Below are 27849 nucleotides of genomic sequence, written 5' to 3'. Positions count from 1 at the left end.
AGGGTTTCACTCCCTGGATCAAAACCTCTCGTCCCAGATGTGCTGAGATGTCCCCTCCGGCAGCACCGCTGTCCCCACAGCCCCTGCCGCATTCCCACCCACAGCTGCTGCCCCTGCTCCACCTCTGGATGCTCCAGCAGTGCCGGCCAGCCCACCTGGAGCGGCCTCCAAAGCTCCTAATTAGCTCACAGATTAATTACTGTATAATTACTGCTCCCAGCTCCCGTGATCATTCTCAGCGCGTGGGTGCAGGGTCAGCCCCGCTCGGGGGTGGGGGGATTTTTTGGGGGGCAGGGGGTGCAGACGGAGAAGGGGGTGGTCCCCACTGGGTGACAACGACAGCCACCCCCGGGGCGAAGCACGAGGCGGCGGCGGCGGCCCCACGGCACCACAGAGAGTGAACTTTTATTTCCAACAACGACAGCACCTGCCCCGTGGGGTGGGGACGGTGGGGAGGGCTGGGAGGGGGCGGCCGCGGGGGTCCCGGGGTTTTGGGAGGGGCGGGGGGGTCCCGGGGGGCGGCCGCTCGCGTGCACACGGTGCACGGCGTGAAGGAACATCCCGGTAGAAAAGAACGAAGGTCTGAGGGCCTCGACGGCCGGTCCTGCCCCGGGGGGAGGGTGCAGGCGTGAGCGTGGGGGAGCATTTTGGGACGGGGGGAAGGAGGGCGCGGGTCCCCTCCACACCCGCGTCCGGGGGGTGGCAGGAGGAGGAACCGCGAGAGGACGAGTGGGAAGCGGCTCTCCCGAGGGGGGGACATCGGCTCCGGCTAGGCAGGGACCCCCCCTCGGCTGCCCCGGAGCACGGAGCGGACCCAGCGCGGCGGCTGGCGGGGCGGAGGCGGCGGCGGCGGGCTCGGGGCTCACACCTCCGTCTGGAAATCGCCGTCGGCCGCGTCCAGGCCGGCGCAGGGGCTGTCCCAGTCTGCCCGGCACAGCTCCAGCCGGTCCCGCTGGGCGCTGGGCAGCGAGCCCAGCGTCATCGCCTTGAATGTGCTCCATGGCTTGGGCGGCGCGGCCGGAGCCTTGGGCCGCTGCTCCTCGGGGCTGGTCACGTCCTGCGGGGCGAGGGGCAGCTGTGGCCGGCGATGCGTGGCTCTGGCCCGCAGCCCCGGGGCACAGCCGCCTCCAGGACGGGATGGGACAACCCCCGGGAGGGGCTCAGCACTTACGTTGCCCGTGCTCTTGTCCCCGCCTCCCGACGAGACGCTCCACCGCTTTTCTCGCTGCGGAAAAACCCCAGAGCTCAGCCCCGGCAGCGCCCCTGGGTGCCCCCAATCCCCCCGGGGTGCCACAGTCCGTGCAGGAGGAGGTAAAAGGTTGCAGGGTGCAGACCAGGGCAGGATGGAGCTTCCAGGACCTCACCTTGGAGGAGCCGGTGGATGGGGCCCGGTACCGGTCCAGCGTGTGGAATTTCTGGTTGAGCTCGTGGTAGAGCTCGGAGTGGCGTTTCCGTGTGTGCATCACCTTCTGCGGGGGCAGAGCGGGGCCTGTGGCCATCGGCGCTGCCCGCCGCCCCTCGGCACTGTCCCCGTCCCTGTCCCTGTCCCTGTCCCCATCCCTGCCCTCCTGGGGCACCCCAGAGCAGCAGCAGAGCCCCCTCCACGCTCATCATCGGTGCTTTAATCCAGAGCTTGTCACTGCCTGGTCTAAACCCCTCAGAGCTCAGGAGCTGCCAGCGGGGTTAAGGGAGTGGGGACAGACTGGGACAGTCCCCCACGGTGGCACTGGTGACACCTCGGTGGCAGCGCTTACCTCGAAATCCAGGTCAGAGTACCGCAACCTCTTCCTCTGGCAGGGGGACAGGCAGGAGCAGGGGGAGGAGACGGAGAAGAGAAGGGAAAAGTCTTTGCAGGCCCGGGATGAGGGGGAACAGGGTTTGGGGGCCCATGCCAGCCCCACTCCATGCCCGGCTGGGGACACGGCGCTCATCCCGCCGAGGGTGGGATGGCCAGGGAGGAGCACGGGGGAAATTCAAGCAACCCTACACATGCACGGGTGTCCTGGCACACTCACCCCTCCCCAAACCCATGAACACGGGCACCAGCAGCCCCCCGCTCACCTCCAGAGACCCCACTTTCATGGCCGAGCCGGGCACGGTGCGGGGCATGGTGCGGCTGCGCTCCGACAGCTCCGAGGCCAGGATCTGCCTCACCGTGGGATGCTGCTTGAACTGCAGGCCGTAGGGAGCCTTCACCGTGGCGTAGGGCTGGTTCAGGTTCACGTTAACGTGATCCACGGCCACAAACCCGGGGTAGGCGTCCCCTTCTGCCGCCGGGCGCCCCGTCCCGCCGGGCACCGCCTCCTCCGCGCCGCCGCCGAGCTGCGCCTCGTCCCGGGGGAAGGGCTTGAGGCTGCCGGTGCGGCGGGGCAGCATCATGTAATCGCTCTCTCGGGGGGGCTCGGGGGCCCGGATCCAGCCGTACTCCAGGGGCCGCAGGCTGCTCTCCGTGCACAGGTAAACGGGACCCGGCGCCTCCAGGCCCAGCTGCTGCGCCGGCGGCTCGCCCAGCTCGCCCAGCCCGGCCACCACGTTGGGAGTCATCTTGGGCACCTGCACCAGGATGCTGGCGGGGGGGATGTTCCCGGGGAGGCTGGAGAAGCCCAGGCCGCCCTCCGAGGTGGTGTTGAGCTTGGGGTCTTCGTCCCCGTCCAGGGAGATGCGGGACAAGGTGCCCGTGATGGTGGCGGGGTTGCAGGTGTTCACCTCTTTGAACAGCACTGTGGGAGGGGAGAGGGGGTCAGGGCCAGTCCTGAGGGTCCCACGGAGGGTGGGGGACACAGGAGAGACCCCCCCCGGCTCGTGCTGCCCGTCCCTCCCAGGTGTGACGCGGCGACAACAGAGGAGAGCTCACCTGTCTGACACGCCAGGTCAACGTCCTTTTCAAAATCTGTCTATAAAAATCCAGAAAGAGGGGGAGAGAGCGAGACAGAGAGGAGAGAGAGAGAGCGGGAGAGAACGGGGAAATGAAGCACCGTGGCCGGCAGGGGCAGCGGCGGGGTCTCCATGAGGGGGGACCCACTCACCAGGATCTGCACCTGCCCGTTCTTGCAGGAGTCGGGCGAGTTTTCATTCTCCTCGCTCCTGCACCCCCCCATCTGACACTTGACCACGTCCTGGACCTGCGGGGACAGAGCCGGTCACGGCCCCGCGGCCAGGGCTGTCCCCCGGCGCCCCTCCGGCGCCGCCCCACCTCTCGGCGCAGGAAGCCGTGCACGGTGATGATGACGAAGCCCTGGACGGAGTTGAAGACGGCGAAGAGGACCTGGAAGAGGATGGAGCGCCGGTCGGTCATGGCGAGCACGGCCGACATCCAGGTCAGCGCCAGCAGAGGCAGGACCACGCAGGAGCTCCACAGCGATGCCCTGGCGCAGGGAGAGAGGGGCCGGGGTGAGCCCGAGGGGCGCGGCCGCCCCCGGGGCAGCCCCCCCGAGCGCCGCCCCACTCCCCCGCGGCAGCCCCCCGAGCCTCGCCCCGCGCCCCACAAGCGTGGCCGGGGCTGTGTGACACAGCTGTCCCCTCTGCCTCGGTGTCCCCGAGCCGGCGCTGGCTGGGACCTGAGGGCACCTGTGGGCTCCTGTCCCTGTCCCCACACAGCCACAGGGTGCTGGGGGGGACGCGGGGACACCGCCACCCTCCCGTGGCCACCAGAACAGCAGAGAGGGGGATTTTTTAATTTTTGGAAATTTTTTTCTCTTTTTTCTTTTTAGCTGTGAATTTTGGGGCTGCCTCTTTTGCGACTAAACCCCCTCGAGCGGGGGGACTTCGGCAGCCTCTGCAGCCTCATACGCCGGGATGAGGGTCCCGGGGACGCCCCCGAGCCCGCGCCCCCCACCCCCAGGCCAGAAGAGCCCCCCGCCCAACCCCCAGCGATGAGGTGACCTGCCATGGGAAGCCATGCCATGCAGACGTGATGGGGACACGCACCCCGCCCCGAGCACACAGCGTCCCTGTGTTCCTTCCCCCTCGGGGACCCCCACCCACCCCCCAAAACCCCTTCTGGGGGGTTCCCAGAGCTCCCACACCCCCTCCCCGCGCTGTGCTCGGGGCGGGGGGCGCGGCGGGCGCGGGACGGGCACTAACATGGCACTGCTGGCGGTGGCGGAGGTCATGGCCGCGCTGGACACCACGCCGCACTTGGTGCATTTCAGCAGCAGGCTGCCGCACGGGGGGGGCTTGGAGCTAGCAGCCCACCGCCCCCCCGGCGCCCCGCGGCCAGGACCGGGCCACGCGGGGTGGGCGAGGGGGGGATGCAGGCACCGGGAGAGGGAGGGGAGCAAGGCGGGGGTAGGGGGACGGACAGATGGATGGACAGATGGATGGAGGGATGGATGGACGGACACAGGCAAGAAGCGAATGGGAGGAGGAGAAGAAAGAGAGAGAGAGAGAGAGAGAGAAAGAGAGCGCCGGGTTAGTCGAGGGCGGCAGCTGTTAATGGCGAGGGGGGGTGGCCAAGCGGCAGGGGAGGGGGCGGGCACGGAGGGGGGGCTGCGGCCTGCGGGCTGCCCTTCCCCGCGGGAAGGAGCGGGGGGGCGTGGGGTGGCTGCCCCCCAAATTCTGCCCCTCCAGCAGCCCCCAACAAGGGGCTGCGCTCACCCCGGGCTCGGCCCCGCCGCCCACTGCTGCGGTGGAATCTGCCCCCCCCTCTGCCCGCTGCCGGGGCACCTCCATGCCCACCCCCGGCAGGGCGCAGGGGGGCGGGGGGCAGCCCCAGGGACCCCCCCGCGGGGCGCAGGGCACTTACCCAGCTCGCTGCTTTTTGGACTTATCTGAAATGCCATCGCGGGACATGAGCTTGTTGAAGACGATGATGCCCACCAGCATGTTCACCTGCGGGAGGGGGGGCTCAGGGCTGGCACGGACCCCCCTGCTGGGGACCCCCCTGCTGGGGACAGCAGCCACCACGAGCTCCCCACCCCGGGTGGGTTTTGGGGGGCTCCGAAGCTCTCGGGGGCAGCTCACCAGCACGATGACAGCAGCGGGTCCCACGAAGGCGTAGAGCAAACCGCCCTCCAGTGAGAGCCAGCAGCTGCAGGGGACGGTGGCGTGTCAGGGGACAGCCCTGTCACTGTCCCCTGCTCCCAGCCAGCCCGCGGCGGCCCCCGTGTCCCCTCTCCCCACGTACTAGCTCGCTGTCCCGTAGCCTTTGGTCCGCGTGAAGCCCACGGAGACGGCGACCACGAGGGCTGGCAAGCCTGGGGAGGGGACACGAGGCTGGAGAAGCCGGGGGAAAGTGGCACTGTCCCCACCCCGTGCCAGCCCCAGGGGTGGTGACAGCGGTGGGGCTGCTCTGACAGCTCCCCATGGCCTGAGGGTGCCACAGCTGAGACACCTGGGACTGCTTTCCTCTGCTGTGCCTCAGTTTCCCCTTTGATGAGCCTGGGGGGTACCAGGGGCGGGCAGGGGGTGCCCACCTCCCACCCAGGCCGGGCTCTTACCCCATCCCAAGCACAGGAAGCGCTTCCTGACCAGGCGTGTCCGGATCCGGCCGATCACCGCCAGGTAGGACTGCCAGGCCTCGGTCAGCACCCAGCAGAAGGACGAGAGGAAGAAGAAGTGGAGGAAGGCGGCGGTCATGGTGCACACGCCCTGCAGGGCGGGGACATGGGGGACATCAGGGGGACACGGCCCCGTGGGGGTTAAACCCCCACGCCCGGCGAGGTTTGTGTCAAAGGCACCGGCGGCGCGTGGGATTTAATCCCGGGATCGAGTTAATCCAAATCCAATCTGCTGCCGGGAGCCAGCAGGGGACGAGGAGAGTGGCCTGGGACCCCGCTGAGGGTGGCAGGGTGGTGGTGGCACCCACCTTGCTGAGCATCTGGGACTGGCCCACCAGGATGAGGATGTTGGAAGCCAGGATGGAGACGCAGAAGTTGAGCAGGATGATGGAGCGCTCCGACTTGATGAACCTGCGGCAGGAGCGGCGTGGGGCCAGGGGGCCAGCCTGTCCCTGTCCCTGTCCCTGGTCCCATATCCCTGTCGCTGGTCCCATGTCCCTGTCCCTATCCCTGTCCCTTGTCCCATATCCCTGTCCCTGTCCCTATCCCTGTCCCTTGTCCCATGTCCATCCCTTGTCCCATATCCCCGTCCCTGGTCCCATGTCTCTGTCCCTGTCCCATATCCTTGTCCCTTATCCTTTGTCCCTTGTCCCTTGTTTCTGTCCCTGTCCCTTGTCCCATATCCCTGTCCCTTATCCTTTATCCCGTGTCCCTGACCTTGTCCCTTGTCCCTTGTCCCTGCCCTGCTCCCATGTCCCTGTCCCTGCCCTGCTCCCATGTCCCTGTCCCTGTCCCTTGTCCCCTGCCACCCCAGGGTGGGGCTGTCCTGGGGCAGGGGCAGTGCCAGGCAGCCCGGGCACCCTCTCCCGGCCAGGTTTTCCCTTCCCGTTAATCCCACAGGTGCTGAGCCTTCCCCGGGGCCGTGTCCCCCTCGGTCACCCCCTCCCCGCAGGGCCTCGCGCCCCAGGTGTCCCCCAGGTCCCCGTGTGCCCCGTGTCACCTCCAGAAGGCGGCGTAGATCACCAGCAGGGTCAGCAGGGCCATGCAGGACACGGCGCAGCCGATCATCAGTGGCACTGACGGCGTCCCCGAGGGGTCCATGGCCTAGGGGGGGACACCGGGGACAGCTGGCTCAGGCCCCCCGTCCCCCCACTGCTCCCTGCCAGCCCTCTGCCCCCTCTGGGCTCTCCACCCCCTCACTGGGGACCGCCGGGGTGACAGCGGTGGCACAGCCTTCCTGGGGACTCCACCCCAACGGGGGGATGAGGGTGGAAAATCAAAGGGGTGGGGGGCCAGGGCTGCCCCCTCCCCTCCTGGCACACAGCAGTGAGCTCTGGGGACCAAGGCAGCCCCTGCCCACACAAACCCGCCCTGCTGGGGATGCTGGGGGTGCTGGGGGTGCTGGGGGTGCTGGGACCCTTCCCCTGCCTGGTGGGGGACACCCCCACCCTCCAGTGCCCACCTGGTCCAACTAGGGAATGCTCCATGCCCATCCCCGCCCAGCCCGGGGGTCACCCCCCACCCACAGCCTGTGTCCCCAGCAGGCTCGTGGCTGTCCCCACGCTGTCCCCTACCAGGTCTTTGGGCAGCTGGGCGAGGACGGCGAAGGTGGCGAGCTGGCGGCACTGGCATTTGGTGTGCGCCGGGAGGGTCTCCAGGGTTTGGCAGCTCTCCGTGTCCCAGTTTCCCAAGCCAGCATCCCTGATTAATGGGGAGAGAGCGAGGGAGAGCAATTTGAAATGATCAAACACACGCAGCCCCTCGCGCCTCTCCGGAGTTAACCCGTTCCTGGTCCTGCCCGGGGGGAGGCACGGAGGGGGCACTGCCAGGGCACCCCCCGAGCTCGGGGAGAGAGTGAAGCCATCCCAGGCCGATCCTGCTGGGAGCGGTGGAAAAGCTTCAGGTTTAATCATCCCACACAGGTTTGGGGAGGGGAAGAAACCCCACGGAGAGGGGCGGGGACAGTGCCGGGAGCAGCCCCCTGGCACCCGTGTCCCCTCCCGAGGGGGCGGTGATTCCCTGTCTCCATGGGGATCCCTCCTTCCATGGGGTCCCTTCCCTTTATGGGGTCCTCTCCCACCATGGGGATCCCCCATTATGGGGACCCCTCGGGTCATGGGGACCTCTCCTGTGAGAGGGATCTCTCCACCATGGGGACCCCTCCTTTTATGGGGACCCCTCCTTTTATGGGGACCCGCCCCCATTGGGGACCCTCCTGCCGTGGGGACCCTTCCTGTAAAAGGGATTTCTCCACCATGGGGACCCCCCTGCCATGGGGACACCCCCAGGGAGGGAGCAGGGAGGAAGGGGTGACACTGCCATGCCCAGGGAGAGCAGCCACAGCTCCCAGCACGTCAGGAAAACCGGGAGCTGTGCCTGTGGGACAGCTGGGGACTGTCGCTGGGGCCTGGCTGAGACCTGCCACGCTCATCACAGACACCTCCCGACCAGTTTGGGGGAGGAACTGGAACCGGTGACCCCGGACCGCGGGGCACCCGCGGCTACCTGGGCAGGGGGGCTGGCAGTGCCCGCCCCCAGCCCGCAGCGCTGCCCGCCCCCCTCCGTGCCCTACTTTCCCTCATTCCTGCCAGCGCTAACAAATCACATCTGGCAGCCTGGCGCGGGCGGCCCCGCGGCTCCGGGGCCACATCGATCCCGTGGGAGCTCAGTTCACCCGTGCCAGTGGGGCTGGGATGCGGGGAGGGACGGTCCCGGGCTCCTCGTCCCTGGTCCTCGTCCCTGCTCTCCCATCCCTGCTCCCACCCCTGCTCTCCCACCCCTGTTCCCATTCCTGTTCCCATCCCCATTTCCATTCCTGCTCTCCCACCCTGGTTCCCATCCCTGTTCCCATTCCTGCTCTCCCATCCCTGTTACCATTCCTGCTCTCCCATCCCTGCTCCCCCTTCTCTGCTCCCACCCCTGCTCCCACCCTTATTCCCCTGTCAGTGCCCCTCATCCCTCCTCCCTATCCCTGCTCCCATCCCTGCTCCCGCCCCTGTTCTCCCACCTCTGCTCTCATCCTTGTTCCCCCTTCCCTGCTCCCATTCCTACTCTCCCATCCCTTTTCCCACCCCTGTTCCCATCCCTGCTCTCCCATCCTTGTTCCCATCAGTGCTCCAACCCCTTTACCAATCCCTGCTCCTCACCCCTGTTCCCATCCCTGCTCCAATCCCTGTTTCCACCCCTGTTCCCCTCCCTGTTCCCTGTCCCTGTCCCTGTTCCCCCATCCCTGTTCCCTGTCCCTATTCCCCATCCCTGTTCCCTGTCCCTGTTCCCTGTCCCTGTTCCCTGTCCCTGCTCCCAGCCCTGTTCTCTGTCCCTGTTCCCCATCCCTGTTCCCCATTCCTGTTCCCTCATCCCTGTTCACCTCCCTATTCCCTGTCCCTGTTCCCTGTCCCTGTCCCTGTCCCCTGTCCCTGCTCCCACCCCTGTCCCCTGTCCCTGCTCCCACCCCTGTTCCCTGTCCCTGTTCCCGGTCCCTGCTCCCACCCCTGTCCCTGTTCCCTGTTCCCTGTCCCTGTCCTTATTCCCTGTCCCTGCTCCCACCCCTGTCCCTGCTCCCACCCCTGTTCCCTGTTCCTGTTCCCTGTCCTTATTCCCTGTCCCTGTTCCCATCCCTGCTCCCACCCCTGTTCTTTGTCCCTGTCCCTGTCCCTGTTCCCTGTCCTTATTCCCTGTCCCTGTACCCCGACCCCTGCTCCCTGTCCCTGTTCCCTGTCCTTATTCCCTGTCCCTGTTCCCCATCCCTGCTCCAATCCCTGCTCCCTGTCCCTGCTCCCCTCCCTCCCAGCACTGCCAGCCCCTCCCTGTCACCAGAGTGTCCCTGTGTCCCCGTGCCCCTCACTCACGTCCTCGAGTAGTCCCAGGTGACACACTGCGGGTGGGACGTGCCCTGCGGACACAGGGACAGGTTAGGGCTCCCCCCAGCCCTGCCCCCACCCCACGAGGACATGTGGCCCTTGGGGACACTCCCAGGGCTGGCACATCCCTGCCGTGGGCACAGGGACCGTGCCAAAAACTGGGAACTGCCGGCTCCCAGCGCCTGCAGGTGACAGGGACCCACGTGGGGCTGGCAGGTGACAGCGGTGGGACAGGAGGGTGACACATGGACGGTGTGGGAGGGGAAGGGGACACTCATGGTGTGATGACACAGGAGGGCTGATGACGAGGAAGGGCAGCACCATGCGAGGGGACACTCACGATGACAGTGACAAAGACACTTGTGTGGATGACACAGAGGGGGACACTCACAGTGACGTGGGAAGGGGACACTCAGCGATGACGAGGGACACCAGCAGTCACATGGATGTGGAAAGGGGCACACAGGCTGATGGCATGGGGACAGGGACACACATTGGTGACACTGGAAGGGGACACTTACATTGATGTCATGAGAGGAGACACACTGGTGATGTGGGAAGGGACATCCACGGTGACGTGGGAGAGGGACACTCACACTGGTGACATGGGAAGAGGGACATCCATGGTGGTGGGACATCCATGATGACATGGGAAGAGGGACATCCATGTTGGTGATGTGGGAAGGGACACCCATGGTGACATGGGAGGGGACACTCACACTGATGGTGCAGGAAGGGACATCCCCGGTGACACAGGAGGGGACATTCACACTGATGATGTGGGAAGGGACACCCCCGGTGACACGGGAGGGGACACTCACACTGATGGTGCAGGAAGGGACATCCCCGGTGACACGGGAGGGGACACTCACATTGATAATGTGGGAAGGGACATCCCCGGTGACACAGGAGGGGACACTCACACTGATGGTGCAGGAAGGGACACTCCCGGTGACACGGGAGGGGACACTCACGTTGATGATGTGGGACAGCTCCACCAGCACGAGCGGCTCGGCGGGCCGGGTGGGCGGGCGCACCGTCACCGTCAGCACCTTGGAGGTGACGGCCAGGGGGCTCCTGCGGGAAGGGACACGGGCTGTGACAGGCCGGGGGACAGCGGGGGACACCGCGGGCGGTGCCACTCACCTGGGCGGGGGCAGGATGAGCCCCAGCGTGCGGTACAGCACCGCCCCGATGACGAAGTGCGACGACTCCTCGGCCTCTGCGGGGAGAGGCACAGGCTCGGTGACACGCGGGAGGGAGGGGACACGCACAGGGCTGCCAGATGTGCGCCCAGATGTGCGCTGGCACACGCGCATGGCCCCGGAGCATGTGGGTGTGAAAGGGAGACAGATGTGTGCAGGCATGTGCGCCTCCAGATGTGCACACACCTCTGCACTCCCAGGTGTGCGTTCGCACGTGCAGGCTCACACACGCGTGCACATCCAGATGTGCACTCACATGTGCGTATTCTCACCTGCGTGCACACCTGCGTGCTCCAGATGTGCACACTCACAACACGCACACCTCCAGATGTGCACGCACTTCTGCACTCCCAGGTGTGCACTCGCACGTGCAGGCTCACACACGGGTGCACATCCAGATGTGCACTCACACGTGTGTGTTCCCACCTGCGTGCACATCTGCATGCTCCAGATGTGTACACTCACAACACACACACCTCCAGATGTGCAGGCACACACCCACCCACACACACACACCCACACACACCCTCTATGTCCCAGATGTGCAGGAACATTCACGTAGACACGGGCACACCTCCCAGATGTGCACACCTGCCAGATGTGCGCACACCTGGGCGCTCCTGCTCACCGGCCGAGGCGAGGCTCAGCACCTCCCTGGGGATGAAGAGCTTGTCCTCGGAGCTGCGGGCCCAGTCCTTCATCCCCCGCCGCCCCTTCATGGGGAAGTTGATGTCGCTGGACACGGCGGACACAGGCTCCCGCTGGATGCTGGTCACTGTCAGGGGACACAGGGGTCACCTGTGTCCCCTCAGGTCCCCCCAACGTATCCTGGGGTGACTTTTTGATGGCTGCATCCCCAACTGTCACTTTTGTTCCCCCCAAATTTGCCCTAAACCAGGCCCCCAGCCCCGCCGCTCACCCAGGTTGTCGGTGACGATGAGCGAGCTCTGGAAAGCCTTCAGCGCGTTCCCCACCAGGTGGATGAAGTCCTCCACCACCCTCATCAGGTGCACGGAGCCGGGAGAGACCTGCGGGGGACAGGAGCAGCAGGACACGTGTCACCGCCGCGGGGACGCCACCTCGGCGGGGACATCCCGGCCACCACCACCCCCGTGCGCCGCTCACCTGCTGGGCATCCTCCCACTTGTCGCGGTTCTCCGCGTCCACCATGAAGCTCACCACCTGGAAGAAGCGCTGCGGGGCCGGGGCTCAGCGGGGCTGGGGACCCACCGACAGACCGACAGACCGACCGACGGACCAGCCGACCCCCGGGGAGGGGACCCTGGCCGTCCCCCTGCCCGCTACCTGCACGTCCTCGGAGGACGGGATGTAGGTGGCCCTCTTGAAGGTGTCGGTGACGTTGCGCAGGATGTCCACGGAGAAGAGCAGGTCCCCGCTGTAGTAGGTCTTGCGGGCCATGAGCTCCAGCAGGCTCCGCACCACCTGGGACATGCCCTCCCCTGCCAGCACCCGCTGGCCCTTCGCCAGGTGCTCCCGCAGCTGGGACAGGGAGGGGACAGCGCTGTCGCTCTGCTGTCACCACCCCCCCAGAGTGCTGATTGTCCCTTGTCGTCCCCAGAGCGCCCGGGACACTGCAGAGCTAATTGTGTTAATTAAGGCTGCTGCAGGATGTGCGGGGTCCACAGGGGGTTGGGGACAACTGGGGTGGTCTGGGCAGAGTCACAGGGGCTTGGGGACATCCGTGGGGTTTGGGGACATCCATGGGGTCTGGGGACATCCATGGGGTCTTGGGACATCCTCCCTATCCCAGCAGCCTTTTCCCAACCACATGGGAACACGACTCCAGCTCTCCAGCTCTGGGAATGGGGCGTTATTCCGAGCCCACAGAAATCTGTGGGTGGTCACAGAGGTCTGGGGACATCCAGGGGATCTGGGGACATCCAGGAGGGTCTGGGGACATCAATGGGGGTCAGGGGACATCCTCCCCATCCCAACAGCCTTCTCCCAAGGACACAGGAATGCAACTCCAACCAGAACCCCCCTCCAGACCTGGGATAGGATCTGAGGGAACCTTCCCATCCCAAGAACCATTTCCCATGGACACAGCTTGGATGGGATCCCCTTTCCCAGCCCACCCAGGGAGCTCTGCCTCAGTTTCCCCACGCCAGAGAGGCGAGGTGGCTCTTGGGGTGCCAGGGATGGGACAGAGCCCCGGGGACAGAGACAGGGGAAAGAAGGGGCCGTGCCAGAGCGGGCACCTACTGAGAGATGCAAGTATCTGTACTCGTGGGAGACGCAGCGGGCGAAGCTGGGCACACCCCAATAGGCCACCCCGTGGGGGCTCAGCAGGCACCGGCGGCTGGCAGTCCCTGTGACAGAGATTTGGGATTGTGGCGGGCACTGGGATCACCTCCTGACACCCCAGTGCCACCCACAGCCCCCTGTGCAGCTCTAGGAGATTTAGGGGTGCTCGACCCCAGTGTCACCCACCACCCCCTGACCTGCTCCAGGTGGCTTGACCCCAATGTCACCCCCTGCCCCTGGGGCTTTGGGGTGGCTCGACCCCACCAGACCCTGCTCTGCTCCAGGGGGGTTTAGGGGTGCTTGACCCCACTGCCACCCCCTGTCCTTGGGGTTTGGAGCTTGTCACTGATGTCACCCACCACCACTGTCCTGCTCCAGGTGGCTCCACCCTAATGCCCCCCTCTGCTCCTGGAGTTTGGGGTGCTCAACCCCACCACCCCCTGCCCTTCTCCAGCCCTGGGGGCCTCAGGGGTCACCTGTGGCATTGGGGGGACACTTGTTGTAGATGATCTCCCCGGCAGCCGTCTTCTTCCAGGTCATCAGCATCACGTACTCGTCCTTGCACATCTCGTGGTAGGCTGGGGGTGGAAGGGGGGGTCAGCACTGCCCAGGTGCGGGGTGAGGGGCGCTGGGGTGGGGGGCACCCCGTACCTGGGCACTTCTTCTCGTTGCAGGTCTTCACCTCCTCGCCGGTGCCCTCGCAGGGGTAGCCCTGCATGCCCGTGCCCTCGCACATGCGGAAGCGCCGCTGCCAGCCGGTGTCGCAGGTCTTGGAGCAGAGGCTCCAGTGGTTCCAGGGGCCCCACTTGCTGTCTGCTGTGGGGATGGGGACACTGTGGGACACTCTGCACACAGGGAGTGGCACCCGCGGGGACGGGGACGGGGCACCACCGGCGCTGCCCCGCGCGCTGTGAGCCGAAATCCCGCGGGGTGTGAAATCCATGGATCAGTGATTTAAATCTCCTCTAGAGCATCCTGGTGCAGATGCCCCTCATGCCTTGTCACCATCCACGGGCACCGTGGCACGGCCGCCACCTCCCTGCCACTGATGCCATGACCTCTCCACAGAGCAAGGAGCGGCTCAAAGGGCAGGATGAGGACCCCGTGGTCCATCCTTTGCCCGGTGTTCCCTGCGCCCAGAGCCATCCCCAGCCCCGTGTGCACACGTGAGAGCTCCCTCGTGCTTCCACTCCCAAAGCACGGCGGGACCCGCAGCCGTCGGGTCCCCATCACGACCCTACACGAGGACAGTGCCAACCCCCGGCTCCTCCAGCTGAGAAGTGCCCGGCGCTCCCTGGCATCACCCTCAAGCTCCTTCTCCCCCGTGGCGGAGGGGGCTGCCGGCACTCCGGGTGTCACCGGCGGTGACACCGCGGCGGCGCCGCGGCCGGGCCGGGCTCCGCGCCCCGACGCGCGGCCATCCCCCCACTCCCCCCACAGCGCGCGGGGCCTTACTGGGACAGGTGGGGTTGGAGCACTCCCGGGCGTCGGCGTGGGCGCCGCGGCACTCGGCCCAGCCGTGGGCCGAGACGCTGCACTTGCGCGTCCGCTGCTGGGTGCCGTTGGCGCAGGTGACGGAGCAGCGGCTCCAGGCGCCCCACTCCAGCCACTGCCCTTCCACTGCGGGGACAAGGAGAGCGCTGTCAGCTCCCACCGCACGCCGGCCGCTCGGCCGCGCGGGCACCGGCTCGCCGTGACCCGCGCCGGGCTCGCCGGGCAACGGGTCCAAGCTACGGGAGTGCCGGACTGGGCAGGCAGTGCTGGGCTGTGGCTGGGACTGGCCCACACACCGGCTGGGACACAAGGGACACGCTCAGAGTGGGGACCCGGGTGCTGCTGGCACCAAAGTTAGCATTTCTGGCATCCTTGGCATCGCTTCCAATGAAATCCAGCATCCCTGGCACTGCTTCTGACCAAATCCAGCATCCCTGGCACCGCTTTTGACCAAAATCCAGCATCCCTGGCATCACTTCTGGCCAAATCCAGCATCCCTGGCAATGCTTCCAACCAAACCCAGAATCTCTGGCATTGGTCCTGCCAAATCCAGCATCCCTGGCATAGCTTCTGGCCAAATCCAGCATCCCTGGCATCACTTCTGGCCAAATCCAGCAACCCTGGCATTTCTTCTGACCAAATCCAGAATCCCTGGCATCACTTCTGGCCAAATCCAGAATCCCTGGCATCACTTCTGGCCAAATCCAGAATCCCTGGCATTGCGTTTGACCAAAATCCAGCATCCCTGGCTTTGCTTCTGGCCAAATCCAGCATCCCTGGCGATGCTTCTGACCAAATCCAGCATCTCTGGCATCACTTCTGGCCAAATCCAGCATCCCTGGCATTGCTTTTGACCAAAATCCAGCATCCCTGGCAATGCTTCCAACCAAACCCAGAATCTCTGGCATCGGTCCTGCCAAATCCAACATCCCTGGCATCGTTCCCTGCCAAGCTCAGGTCTCCAGCAGCATCTCCACGGGGCTGCCGTGGCCAAAGCTGCTGCCGTGGGTGCCACGTCGCTGCCAGAGCTGCTGCAGGAGCAGCCCCCGTGCTCCCTCCTGCCCTGAACTCCCTGCCAGCTGCCCCATGTCACACGTGGCGTCCCCACGGGGACACCGTCCAAGACATGGCATCGCTGCCCATCACCGCAGAAACGCCACAGCCGCCACCACAGCCACTGCTGGCACGCAGGAGGAAGGGACAGATGTGGCACTGCCACCTGTGTGCAGGCAGACCCTGCAGCCAACCCTCTTTGTCACCTCCCTGTGCCCCACAGTGTCCCTGCGCCACCACAGGGCCAGGGTGAGGTAGAGGTAGGGAAGGAGCCACGTCCTCTGTGCTCCCCAGCCAGGACCCCTGCCCATGCTGGGGTCTTGAGACCCCGGCACAGCCAACGGCTCCGGTTTTCCACTGGGATTTCCAGTGGGAACAGGATGGTGCACCCAGGGTCACGGCACCCCTGTGTCCCCACGGCGATGCCACCATCCCTGGCAGCACCAGGAGCGCGGCCCTGGCCCTCTCCTGGCATTCCCGGCGGGAAGAAGGAGCGTGGGGAGAGGGAGGTACTGACCCGGGCAGGTCGCGATATTGCAGGGCTTGGCCTGCAGCTCGGGGCCCTCGCAGGCCTTCCCTCCGCGCCGCCAGGCCACGCAGCGCCGCGTCCTGGTCCTGGCCCCTCGCCCGCAGGTCACCGAGCACAGGCTCCACGGGGACCACTCCTCCCACGCGCCGGGAACTGCAACACAGCACAGCCCAGGGGCTCCAGCCTCCTCCTCTTCCTCCTCCTCCTGGCACCCAGGGGTGCTGCCACTGCTGCCACGACCTCTCCCACAAAGCGAGGAGCGGCTCAAAGGGCAGGATGAGGACCCCGTGGTCCATCCTTTGCCCAGTGTCCTCCACGCCCAGAGCCGTCCCCAGGGCTGTGAGAGCTCCCTCAAGCCCAAAGCACGGCGGGATCTGCAGTCACTGGCACTGGGTCCCCATCATGACCCGGGACAAGGACAGGGCCAACCCCCTGCTCCTCCAGCTGGGACGTGCCCGGTGACCCCTGGCATCACCCTCCAGGCTCAGCCAGGCACAGCTCCCAGCACTGCCTGCCCCGTCACCATCCCAAATCCCCGAGCTGGCAGCGCTGCTCCAGCCCCTCTGTTGGGGTCCCGGCACTGGCGGCGCACGTCCCCCCAAAGCCACGCACGGGTCACCCCAATCCATCAGCACACGGAGCAGGATCTGCCCCTCGCATCCGTGGGAGCTCAGCGCTCCCAGGAAAGGATCAGGGACCATCCCAAAGGATGCTCCTCCTCGAGCTCCAATGTCCTCGGGGTGCCAGGACAAGGCTGCACTCCCCAGAACGGACGGGAGTGGACACTGCATGTCCTGGAGGTGAAAATCCCTCGGAACACCCCAGGTCTGGACAGGGCAGGGCACCCTGAGGTCCCTCCGATTCCCGTGTCCCACATGAGACGCACGGACACCACCACGGACAGACAGACCCTGGGCACCCTGCCTGTCACCTGCCCCGGGGCGCCGAGCAGCTCAGCCCCCTCCTGCCCCACTTGAGGGGGAGCCCCAGGCTCCAGATCCCCCAGGCTCCAGCACAAAGCCTCGGGGACACCCAGGACGAGCTCACAGTGTGCCAGGAGAGAGGATGGAAAGGAGATGCCGAGGTGGCAGCACCGCTGACAGGGCACAGGGCACCCATCGAGGCCCTGTGCTTTTCCTGGAGGGACTCCAGAGGATGGAGGGATGCCGGCAGCACTCGGAGCGTCCCAGGGCAGGGTGGGCACCACAACCGTGCCAAGCCACCCTTCTCACCCACCACAGCACCCCAAGGACACCCCGCAGACACCCCAGCAGCGCAATCCCTCTGTCCCCACCCGCCCTGCAGTGCAGCTTGCCGTGTCCCCGGTGTCCCCGGTGTCGCCGGTGTCCCCCGTACCTGGGCAGGTGGCGGTGTTGTTGCAGGTGCGGGTCTCCCGGAGCAGCCCGCTGCACAGCGTCCCGTACGGGGAGGAGACGCAGGAGCGCGTCCGCACCTGGGAGCCCTGGCCGCAGGTCAGCGAGCACACGCTCCACTGCGACCACTCCTCCGCCGCGGGGTCCCCTGGGGGAGACAGGGACCCTGAGAGCCCGTGGGGGACACGGGACACACCAGGGAGAGGGCGGGTGGCACCCGGGAGGATGAGGTGGTGTGGGTGACACGGGTGGCACTGAGGGTGGCAGGGAGGTGAGGCCTCGATGGGGTCAGCACCAGATGGAGCTGGAGAAGGGATTGGGGCAGGGGGTGGCAGCTGGGGTGAGGGACAGGGTCCATCCCGGGAAGTGCTGGCAGAGCAGGCAGGGCAGGCAGGGTGGGCAGTGGGCAGCATGGACAGCATGGACAGGGTGGGCAGGGGGCAGCACAGACAGGGTGGGCAGCATGGACAGAGTGGGCAAAGTGGACAGGGTGAGCAAGGTGGGCAGTGGGCAGCACTGGCAGCATGGACAGGGTGGGCAGCACAGACAGGGTGGGCAGGGGGCAGCACGGACAAGGTGGGCAGGGTGGGCAGGGGGCAGCACGGACAGGGTGGGCAGGGTGAGCAGAGTGGGCAGCACCGACAGGGTGGGCAGGGGGCAGCACAGACAGGGTGGGCAGCACGGACAGGGTGGGCAGGGTGGGCAGCACGGACAGGGTGGGCAGGGGGCAGCACGGACAGGGTGAGCAGCACGGACAGGGTGGGCAGGGTGGGCAGTGGGCAGCACGGACAGGGTGGGCAGGGGGCAGCACGGACAGGGTGGGCAGGGTGAGCAGAGTGGGCAGCACCGACAGGGTGGGCAGGGGGCAGTGCGGACAGGGTGAGCAGGGTGGGCAGGGAGCAGTACAGACAGGGTGAGCAGGATGGGCAGTGGGCAGCACGGACAGGGTGGGCAGCACGGACAGGGTGGGCAGGGTGGGCAGGGGGCAGCACAGACAGGGTGGGCAATGGTCAGCACGGACAGGGTGGGCAGGGGGCAGCACGGACAGGGTGGGCAGGGTGAGCAGAGTGGGCAGCACGGACAGGGTGGGCAATGGTCAGCACGGACAGGGTGAGCAGGGTGGGCAGGGGGCAGCACGGACAGGGTGAGCAGCACGGGCAGCCCTCCATGGCTCGCTCTCCCCACCCCGTCCCACGGTGACATTTCCAACAAGCGGCTCTTATTAAGGTTGATGATGTCTCTGAGGCTCTTGGACAGCCCGGCAGCAGAGCCCATCCGTTTAAATTAAACAGGGATAGATGGGGGAGGGCTCCAGAGGGGACCATTTGTCCTGGAGACAGGCAGGGCGCGGGCTCCATGTCACCCGCGGCGGTGACAACGTGCTGGGGCTGCTCTGTGTCACACAGGGACCCCGAGACTGGACAGGGTCACCACTGGGGTCCCCCAGGAGCTCCCAGTGGGGCAGAACCCCCAGGAGCAGCCGAGTGTGGCCGGGAATTCTGCACGCCAGGCACACGGAGCAGAGCCCAGGCCCATCCATCTCCCGCTCGCCTCCGAGCCCTCCCACCATAAATCAGCGAGGCTGGGGAGGGGGGAGCAGCACGCTCAAATTACCCAGATGGATTTGCCAAATAAATACATTTGAACGAAACAATTAATAGATTTTTTTTGCTTTTTTGCTTTACAACCCTCGGAGGAAAGCACAGAGGAAAAAAATATATAAATGGAGCAAATTAAGGCAGTCGGCGGGCAGGAAGCGAAAGGGAGCCGCTCCATCTCTGTCACCCCTGCCCAGGTGCACCAGCCCGGTGTCACCAGTGTCCCCCAGCCCGTCCGTGGTACCTGTCTGGGCCATGTAGACCCCGGGTTCATCCGCTGACCGCGGCCACTGGGTCTTCACCTTCTGGTTCTCCTCCACCGCATTGCCTGGGAGAGAGAAACGCCCCCATGAGAGCGGGCAGGGGACAGGGATGGGGACAGAGACAAGAATGGGGACAGGGATGGGGACAGCCCACCACAGGATATTTCAGGGGGATACAGGGATGCTTGGCCCCGTGCTGAGCACCCACAGCACCCCTGAGAGCAAGACCAGGTCGAGCATCACCGAGCACACACCCCCAAACGCGTGTCACAGCTACCCCAGAAGTGTCACAGGGGTGGCAGCTGGACCCCAGCCCGGGGTGTCCCCACCGTGCCAGGCCGTGGTGCTCTCCTGTCCCCACTTATCAGCTCGCTGCAGTGAGGTGGCACAAATTTATGGCCCAGCTCACCAAAAATAACAAGCGATCCATCAAGAGCACTTGGCGTGAAATTAACTGGCATGTGCGGGGCTCGGCGGGGGACAGGCGCAGGGGACGCCTCCCTTGGCCACCTCCCTGTCCTCCTCAGGGGCTCTTGTCCCCAAATCTGGACCCTGGAGATCCCCTGGATCCATCCCAGCTGCTCCTGCTGGATGTGCCATGGGGGACAGCAGCACAGGTGCCACCCCAGGGATGTCACCCCCAAAAACGCTGTGGTCACTGCACTGCTGTGACAGCCAGGAGAGAGGCCAGGGATGGCACAAGTGCCTTGCAAACGCAGCCATGTCCCCAAGGGACGGAGGGGAGGTGGCATGGGGACACCTGGCAATGGCAGGGTGCTTTGGGCACATGGTGGCTCCCACTGGGACACAGAACGGGGACACCCAGCCCCGGGCAGCGAGCACAGCCTGGCCTGGCACTGACTGTGCTGTCAAAAAGCCCCAAATTTACCGAGTTTTGCCTTAACTCAGGGTAACCCTCCAGGGCTCCCCGCTGGCACCCTCCCATTCCAGAGCAATTCCTGGTGGCCTGGGGACACAGAGGGGACCCAGGGACACTGCAGGGGATGCCCAGGGGGGGTCTGTGGGGCTGAATTCCCCCCGCACGGGGAGCACCACGGCAGAATTACACACGGCACGGCAAGAGCCCGGGGAAAACCATAAATCCTGAGGATATACGAGGGCGTTCTCGCTGGCTGTGTTCGACAGAGACACCAAATTCAATTTCCTTTGGAGAGCACTAAATCCTCGGCTGTCACCGCCGGAGGCTGCGGCCAGCCCCGCACCCCAACCTGCCCGGGGGGTCCCCCAGCACCCCACGGTGGGTGCAAGGGTAGGAGGTGATTTTGGGGACACCAGGGCTGTTCCTTTGGGGGATCTCAAGGTGAACCCCAAGGCTGGCGGTGTCCTTGTCCCAGCAGCACCTCACTGGGGGGTTGGTGCCTGGACAGGGATGGGTTTGGGGCGAGGGAAATCCAAAATCAGATTTGGCCTCGGCACGGCAGGGTCACCCAGAGGCCATCAAAAAGAGTGGGTCACCCCTTTGGGGGGTCTTTGGAGGGGGCACGGGGTTGAACGCGCCCAAAGTCACCCCACAACCCACCCACGCCCCCCGCCCACGCGCCTCCAACCTCACCCCCGAGCCCCCGCGGCAGAGCCTCCCCGTGGCGGGGATGACGCGAGCGCAGGGGACCCCGGGGTCACCGCCGTGTGGGGAGGCCCTGGGCGGGTGCCAGCCCCACGTCGCTGCGGCGGAGGAGCCGCTGAGATCAGCGCTGGGCGCCCGCCAAGCCTCGGCTCACAGGCGCCATTCAGCCCCCCGGCCCTGCGTGCCACCATCCCCCTGAAAGGGGACCATTCTCCGCCCCGGGGGGCCGGGGGGAGGCCAGGTGGGAGCCCGGGACCCCCCCTCGCTGCATGAAGGGCGCTCTGTGCTGTGGCCCTGTGCGGTGACACCGGGGGGGGGACGGTGGCAGCGGCGTGGCGCGAGGGGTGGCCGAGGCAGCGCGTGGCCCCCCGTGGCTCCGGCGCCGCAATAACACCGAACCTCCGGGTGCTCCAGCCCTTAATTAAATGTCAAATGTAATTTGGAGAAGGGGCCGGAGCTTGCGCTGCGGCCGTGGCAGCCGGAGACGCGGGAGGTGGCGCTGAGCCCTGCCAGCTCTGCAGGGACCCCCATGGCCGGCGCCCCAGGCCAGGCTGGGGGGAAATAACCCCACCGAGCCACCCCTGGGGGGTGCTGGATCCCCTGGAGGAGAATCCTCCTTCTCCATCCCACCCTGGATCCTGCTCCTCCATCCCATCCTGGTGCATCCTGCTTCTCCATCCTATCCTGGAGCATCCCACTTTTCCATCCCATCCTGGATCCCATTTCTCCATCCCATCCTGGATCCCATTTCTCCATCCCATCCTGGATCCCGCTTTTCCATCCCATCTTGGATCCCATTTCTCTAATTCATCCTGGATCCCATTTCTCCATCCCATCCTGCATTCTGCCTCTCCATCCCATCCTGGATCCCATTTCCCCATCCCATCCTGGATCCCATTTCTCCATCCCATCCTGGATCCTGCTTCTCCAATTCATCCTGGATCCCATTTCTCCATCCCATCCTGGATCCCGCTTTTCCATCCCATCTTGGATCCCATTTCTCTAATTCATCCTGGATCCCATTTCTCCATCCCATCCTGCATTCTGCCTCTCCATCCCATCCTGGATCCCATTTCCCCATCCCATCCTGGATCCCATTTCTCCATCCCATCCTGGATCCCATTTCTCCATCCCATCCTGGATCCCATTTGTCCATCCCATCCTGGATCCCGCTTTTCCATCCCATCTTGGATCCCATTTCTCCAATTCATCCTGGATCCCATTTCTTCATCCCATCCTGCATTCTGCCTCTTCATCCCATCCAGCATCCCACTTTTCCATCTCATGCTGGATTCTGCTTTTCCTTTCCATCCTGGATCCCACTACTCCAACCCATTCTGGATCCCACTCCTCCATCCCATCCTGCATCCCACTTCTCCCTCCCATCCCGGGTCCCATTTGTCCCCAGACAGCCCCCGGCCACCGCAGGTGTCACCCCTCGGGCACAGGGTCAGCCGGGCTGCCCTTGGGGCTGGCACCTGGCCCCGGCGCTGAGCTCTTAATCACCCTCGGGGAGCGGCCGCCAAAGGGGGAACCATCGAACGGAATCAGCTCAAGCATCTCCCCTCGGGATGAGGCGATTTACAGCCCTGCAGCTGTAACGGACCGCGGATTTACTGGGGGATCTGCCCGTAATGACATTTAGCCCCTGAAATAAACGCTAAAGCCCGATGAAATTATCTCTACACCCCGAGCCCGGCCCCTCCACCTAATCTGCCGGATAAAGACCCCGCGCAGCCCAGCTGGGGATTGCTCCTGCCTGCGCATCACCCCGAGGCTGCTGACGGGAACATCTGGCCAGATGTGTCCCAAAATCCCACTATCCCCTCGTCGGGGGCACCAGGGCACGGCGGCCCCGCGGCGGGCAGCGCCGTCCCGGTGCTTTATCCTCAGCCGGTTCCTACAATCCCGGAACGAGCAAATGGCCTCATTCCGCCTGGTTAATAGCCCGGCCGCCGTGCCGTGACATCCTGCCTGGAATAACAAGCGCCCGGGCTGCAGCAGTCAAGGGTAATTTGCCACAGGAAAAGGGTCATTTTACCTGCAAATTGTTTTCTGCGGCTCCGCCAAGGCAGAGCGCGGCCGCTCCCGCTCCTGCCCCGTGCCAGGCCAGGAGCCACGCGGGGTGTGCCAGAGCAGCCGTGGCATCAGCCCTGGGACAGGTGGGGTCACCGTGGGGTGCCCAGGCCTGGCTGAGCCATCCAAGCCGCAGCTCCATGGATCTGAGCTTTGTATGGATTCCCTGCTCCATGCACAGAGTCCCTTTGGAAACTTCTAGACCTGAGGGGGCACGCTCAGGCAGGATTCACTCATCCCATGGATTTCCTGCTCCGTGCCCAAGGTCCAGGCCCCAAGTGGCACCATCCCAGCCTAGGAATCTGCACAGGCAGGATTCACCCATCCCATGGATTCCCTGCTCCATGCCCAGGGCCCAAGTGGCACCATCCCCACCTGGGAGTGTGCTCAGGCAGGATTCACCCATCCCACGAATTTCCTGCTCCATGCACAGCACTCTCCTGCCCTGAGGAGTGTGCCCAGGCAGGATTCATCCATCCCATGGATTCCCTGCTCCATGCCCAGGGCCCAAGTGGCACCATCCCCACCTGGGAGTGTGCTCAGGTAGGATTCATCCATCCCATGGATTCCCTGCTCCCTGCCCAAGTGGCACCATCCCGGCCTGGGAGTGGGCTCAGAGAAGACTGATCCAATTCCATAAATTCCTTGCTCCATGCACAGCACTCTCCTGCCCTGAGGAGTGTGCCCAGGCAGGATTCATCCATCCCATGGATTCCCTGCTCCATGCACCAGCTTTCCTGCTCTGTGCAGAGCACCCAGCTGCACCCCCCAGCTCTATGGAGTTCCTATGGGAAGGATTCATCCATGGCAGGACTTCCCTGCTCCATGCCCAGCACCCAGCTGGCACCAATCCTACCCGGGGAGTGCACACGGGCAGGATCCATCCCCTACACCATTCCCTGCTCTGTGCTCAGTGCCCCACTGGCACCCTCCAGCCCCAGGACCCATGTATTTCTCAGTTTCCTGCTCCGTACAGTTCCCAGTTGGCATTTTCCAGTCCCACAGAGCTCACACAAGCAGGATCAGTCCATTGCAGATTCCCTGCTCCGTGCCCAGTGCCCCACTGGCACCCTCCAGCCCCAGGACCCATCCATTTCTCAGTTTCCTGCTCCATACGAAGTTCCCAGTTGGCACTTTCCAGTCCCACAGAGCAGGATCCATCCCCTACACCATTCCCTGCTCTGTGCCCCGTGCCCACTGGCACCCTCCATCCCCAGGACCCCTCCCCTACACCATTCCCCACCCCACACACTCTTCCCAACACCCCCATTCCCCACAGACCACGCACGGGCAGAACCCACCCATTCCCCGACCACCAGCAGCACCCAGGGGACCCCCGCCCACCGCACAGGCGGGGGTCCCTCCCCTCTCCCCACTCCCCACTCCCCACTCACCGTGCGGCACCTCGGGCAGGTCGAGCTCGTCGGCACTGGCAGAATGCAGCTCGGTGGGGCAGCAGCCGGGGTCGGGGGGCGCGGGGGTGGGCGCAGGGGCCGGGGCTCGGGTGCCACCGCGCCGGGGCACCGGGGGGCTCTCGGCCTGGCAGCTGCAGCCGGCGTGGGTGAAGCCGCAGCGGCGGGCACCGGGAGCCTGCAGGCACTCCTCGAGCCAGCGGCACAGCACGCTGCAGGTGAACTGGCTGGAGTTGTTGTTGTTGATGAGCAGCACCTCCACGAAGCGGAATTCCAGCGCCTGCGGCTCCAGCAGCCGCGGCGCCGCCTCGGGCTCGGCCGCCAGGCACAGCTGCACGAAGTTCTTGTCGAAGTGCAGGAAGGTGAAGGGCCCAGCGCCCTCGCACAGCTCCAGCTCGGCTTCCTCGTCCTCCTCCTCCTCGTCCTGCTGCTGCTCCGGGTGCTGGCGGGAGGGCGCTGGGCTGGCCTCGCCCCGGGGGTCGCAGGTGTAGTTGGCCAGGTAGTGATCGAGCGGCAGCACCATGGGAGAGAAGTGAGTGCACACCTGCTCCTCGCGGTTGAAGCGGAGGTAGAGCGAGTACTTGGTGGGGTCGGGGTTCTCCAGGGTCCAGGAGCAGCCCGAGGAGATGGTGGGGAACAGGTCCTTGAGGGAGAAGGAGCCGTAGAGGACGCCGGAGGCCAGGGCGGAGCAGGCGCTGGGAGCCGGGTCGAAGCCCCGCGTGAGCCACAGGACAGACGATATCACAGCCAGTAAGAGGGGACCAGCAGCGGTCATCCTATGGCATTTGCCCTGCGGACAGACGGGTGGACACATGGGCAGGGGCTTGGCTGGGGGGCAGCAGCCTGCCCTGAGCCCGGCCCGGTGACCCCACGTCCCCTCCCTGTTCATGTCCCCACCTGGTCCGTGTCCCCATGGACACCTTGTGGCGTTTGCAGGAGACCCCCTGCAGTGCCAGTGAGTCCCCAGGTTGGGGACAGCGCAGCACAGAGCGAGGGTTTCACCCCAAAACCACCAGAGCAGAGACCCAGACCCACAGGTCCCCACCTCAGGGACCCCACAGCCACCCTCAGCTCACCCCCCCCCCCCAGGGCACAGCCTGGGCAAGGAGCCACCAAACAACTTCAAACAAGGCTACAAAAGCCCTTGGAGCTAATTCTGCTGTGCTGGAGCTTGGTGGGGACAGGCTGGCAGCCCGGGGTGACACGCTGGGGGTGCACGGTGACACCCCAGCAGCGTGGTGTCCCCACAGCTGTCCCAAGAGCCAGGCACAGGGCGAGCAGCCACGGCTCAGCACAGATTTCTTGGATACCTCTCTGGGAACGCAGAGCATCACCGTGAAAAGCTTTTTAATACCTCATTAATAAAATAATGCACGTGGTGGCCTTATTAAGTGAGCCCGGAGCGCGGCTCTACAGAGGCCGAGGCCGCCGTGCACGTGTCAGCATCACTCAGCCTGTGCCCGGGGCAGCGGTGGCAAGGGGACAGCCCTGGGGACACCGGGGGACGTTCAGGAGGCGGCCACAGGGCCAGGTGCCGTGGCAGGGGTTGATTCCAGAATGGCTGAGGTCGCCGCTCGCCGTGTGCTGGGGACGCCGAGGGTTTGGCACGGCACGGGGGATGCTCCTGTCCATCCCCAAACAGCAAATCCTGCTCCCGAGCCACCCCTGGCAGCGGTGGTGACACCGGGACACCCCCCCCGGCTCGGGAGGGACACGGAGCCTTGGCCGAGCTTGCGCTGGAGCCGCTCCGGGGACATCAGAGAGCTAAAAATATCCCGATTCTCATGCAACAGGCCGGGCTGGCTCCAGCGCAGGGGGGGCTCGGTGCTCGCGTTCCCCCCCTCCAGGGCACGGGAGAGAGGGGCTGGCACGGAACCAGCGGGGGCAGACCGGGCTGGAGCTCCCCGATGCGAGCAGGGGGGTCTGGGGCAGAAGAAAACCCCAATTCCAGCCAGAGACCCCAGGAAATGCAACAGGAGAGACCCAAAAAGCACCAAATTCCAAGCACCACGGCAAATTCCAAGCACCACGGGCATCCCCCACCGGAGCTGCTCCAGCGGCCACCAAGGACCCGCGGTGCCCCAGAGAGTCGCAGCCCCCTCCGCTGCTCCGGGGTGGGGGTGGGAGGAGGAGGAGGAGGGAGAAGAGGAGGAGGAGGAGGAGGGAGAGGAGGAGGAGGAGGTCAGGCAGGGACACGCTGCTGCTCTGCAGCGAGCTCCTGGGGCTCCCGCAGCCTGGCAGGGACACAAGATGGTGCTTGCTTCCCTCGCCCAGGAGCAGCGAGCAGGGACGCTCCGGCAGCACCGTCCATCCATCCATCCATCCATCCATCCATCCATCCATCCCTCCATCCATCCATCCCTCCATCCATCCATCCATCCATCCATCCATCCATCCACCCGCCCGCTGCCCGGCCGGCCGCTGCAAGGCTCGGGGATGGACGCAGCCCCCTCCTCACCTCTCCAGGCACGCATGATCCAGATGTTCTGGGATATGGGGGGCTTCCTCCCAGCCCCAAAACCCGCCGGGGTTGCGGCTGCCCGGAGCCCGGCACCGCACCGAGCCGCGGCCGGGGCTGAACCGGAGCTCGCTCGGCACCAGCCCCGCTCCCTGCAGCGCCCGAGCCGCCGCCGCTGCTGCTGCCGCTGCTGCAGTGAAAATATTTCACTGAGCTGCGAGCCGGGCCGAGGAGATCTTTAACATCTGGGCCACCGAGTCACCCGGCGGGAGCTGCCGGCGGTGGCACGGCCAGGGGGTCACCATCACCCCCCGCCCGGCAGCGCGGCGGGGACCTGGCGCCCTGCAGCGTCACCGTCTGCGCTCTCCGGCTCGGGGGAGCCCAGCCCGGCCGCGGTGCCGGGGCACGGCCGCGCTGGCATCACCCCCGCTGCCTCCCGAACCGCCTCGCTCCGTGCGGGATGAACCGCCCGGCAGCATCCCGGCAGCGCCGCGGGGTCCCTGGGGGCAGCTGGTGACCGCCCAGGGACCCCCCTCACCCCTCCGGGGGGTGGCCGGTGCTCCCTGGGGACCGCGATGTCACCCGGAGCGCGGCGGGCACAGCCTGGCACGCTCGCCCGCCGCGGGCGCCCGCTCCAGCCCCTTCCATCTGCCTTTGTTCCCGCCCGGGCGCAGGGAAGGGGGTGGGTTTAAAGCTTTAATTAAAGCTTTTAAAGAGCCATCACAGAGCCGGGAAGCGGCCGGGCGGGCGGAAGCCGCAGCCCGGGCTCCGCGTCCTCGCAGCGCGGTGTCTCTCCATCACTGGCGGCGCATCCCTGCTGGAATATCGCTCCGGGAAGAGCAGGATGCGGCCGCGGCACGGCACTGCTCCCCACGCACGAACAGGTTGTTTCCCCGAGGGTGTTCTGCGTGGATTTTGGCTGGATCGCGGTCCAGCTCCATCAGCCCGGCACGGCAGGAGCTCAGATCGCGACAGTCTGCGGCCGGGAAGAGCCAGGGACAACCAAGCAGTCCCAAAAAAAAAAGTGATAAATGGGCAGCACCGAGCCCCTCGGCAGCAATAATCTGAGAAAGGATTAATGGCAGAGCAAAGGAGGTTTGGGGTTGGAGGGGTGTGGGTTTAACCCAATTGTCCTTTTAACAGGCTGTAGAAAATAAAAAATCCCCGGAAAAAAAAAAAA

The 27849-nt window shown here is 65.6% G+C and overlaps 1 protein-coding gene across 1 annotated transcript; it reads right to left on the bottom strand.

Annotated features, from left to right (window-relative positions):
- Positions 1–507: 507 nt before the first annotated feature.
- On the bottom strand, positions 508–25065 carry ADGRB2 (adhesion G protein-coupled receptor B2). Its single transcript, XM_063419031.1, has 28 exons — positions 24194–25065; positions 19120–19203; positions 17261–17425; positions 13480–13641; positions 13305–13406; positions 12787–12893; positions 11869–12063; positions 11689–11757; positions 11483–11591; positions 11192–11338; positions 10505–10580; positions 10333–10435; positions 9347–9390; positions 7073–7199; positions 6499–6602; positions 5807–5909; positions 5439–5589; positions 5126–5195; positions 4963–5029; positions 4745–4830; positions 3194–3365; positions 3027–3122; positions 2855–2894; positions 2062–2720; positions 1755–1790; positions 1365–1469; positions 1172–1225; positions 508–1057 (listed from the first exon to the last, which is right to left on the bottom strand). Exons 1-28 carry the CDS (start codon positions 25023–25025, stop codon positions 863–865), a joined length of 4260 nt encoding a protein of 1419 aa, XP_063275101.1. The 5' UTR covers positions 25026–25065; the 3' UTR covers positions 508–862.
- Between the last annotated feature and the right edge of the window lie 2784 nt (positions 25066–27849).

Source organism: Prinia subflava, chromosome 24 (assembly GCF_021018805.1).
Source record: "Prinia subflava isolate CZ2003 ecotype Zambia chromosome 24, Cam_Psub_1.2, whole genome shotgun sequence".
NCBI classification, from domain to species: Eukaryota; Metazoa; Chordata; class Aves; order Passeriformes; family Cisticolidae; genus Prinia; species Prinia subflava.
The sequence above is the reverse complement of the archived record's forward strand: the minus strand, read 5'-3'. Positions and strand labels throughout refer to the sequence as shown.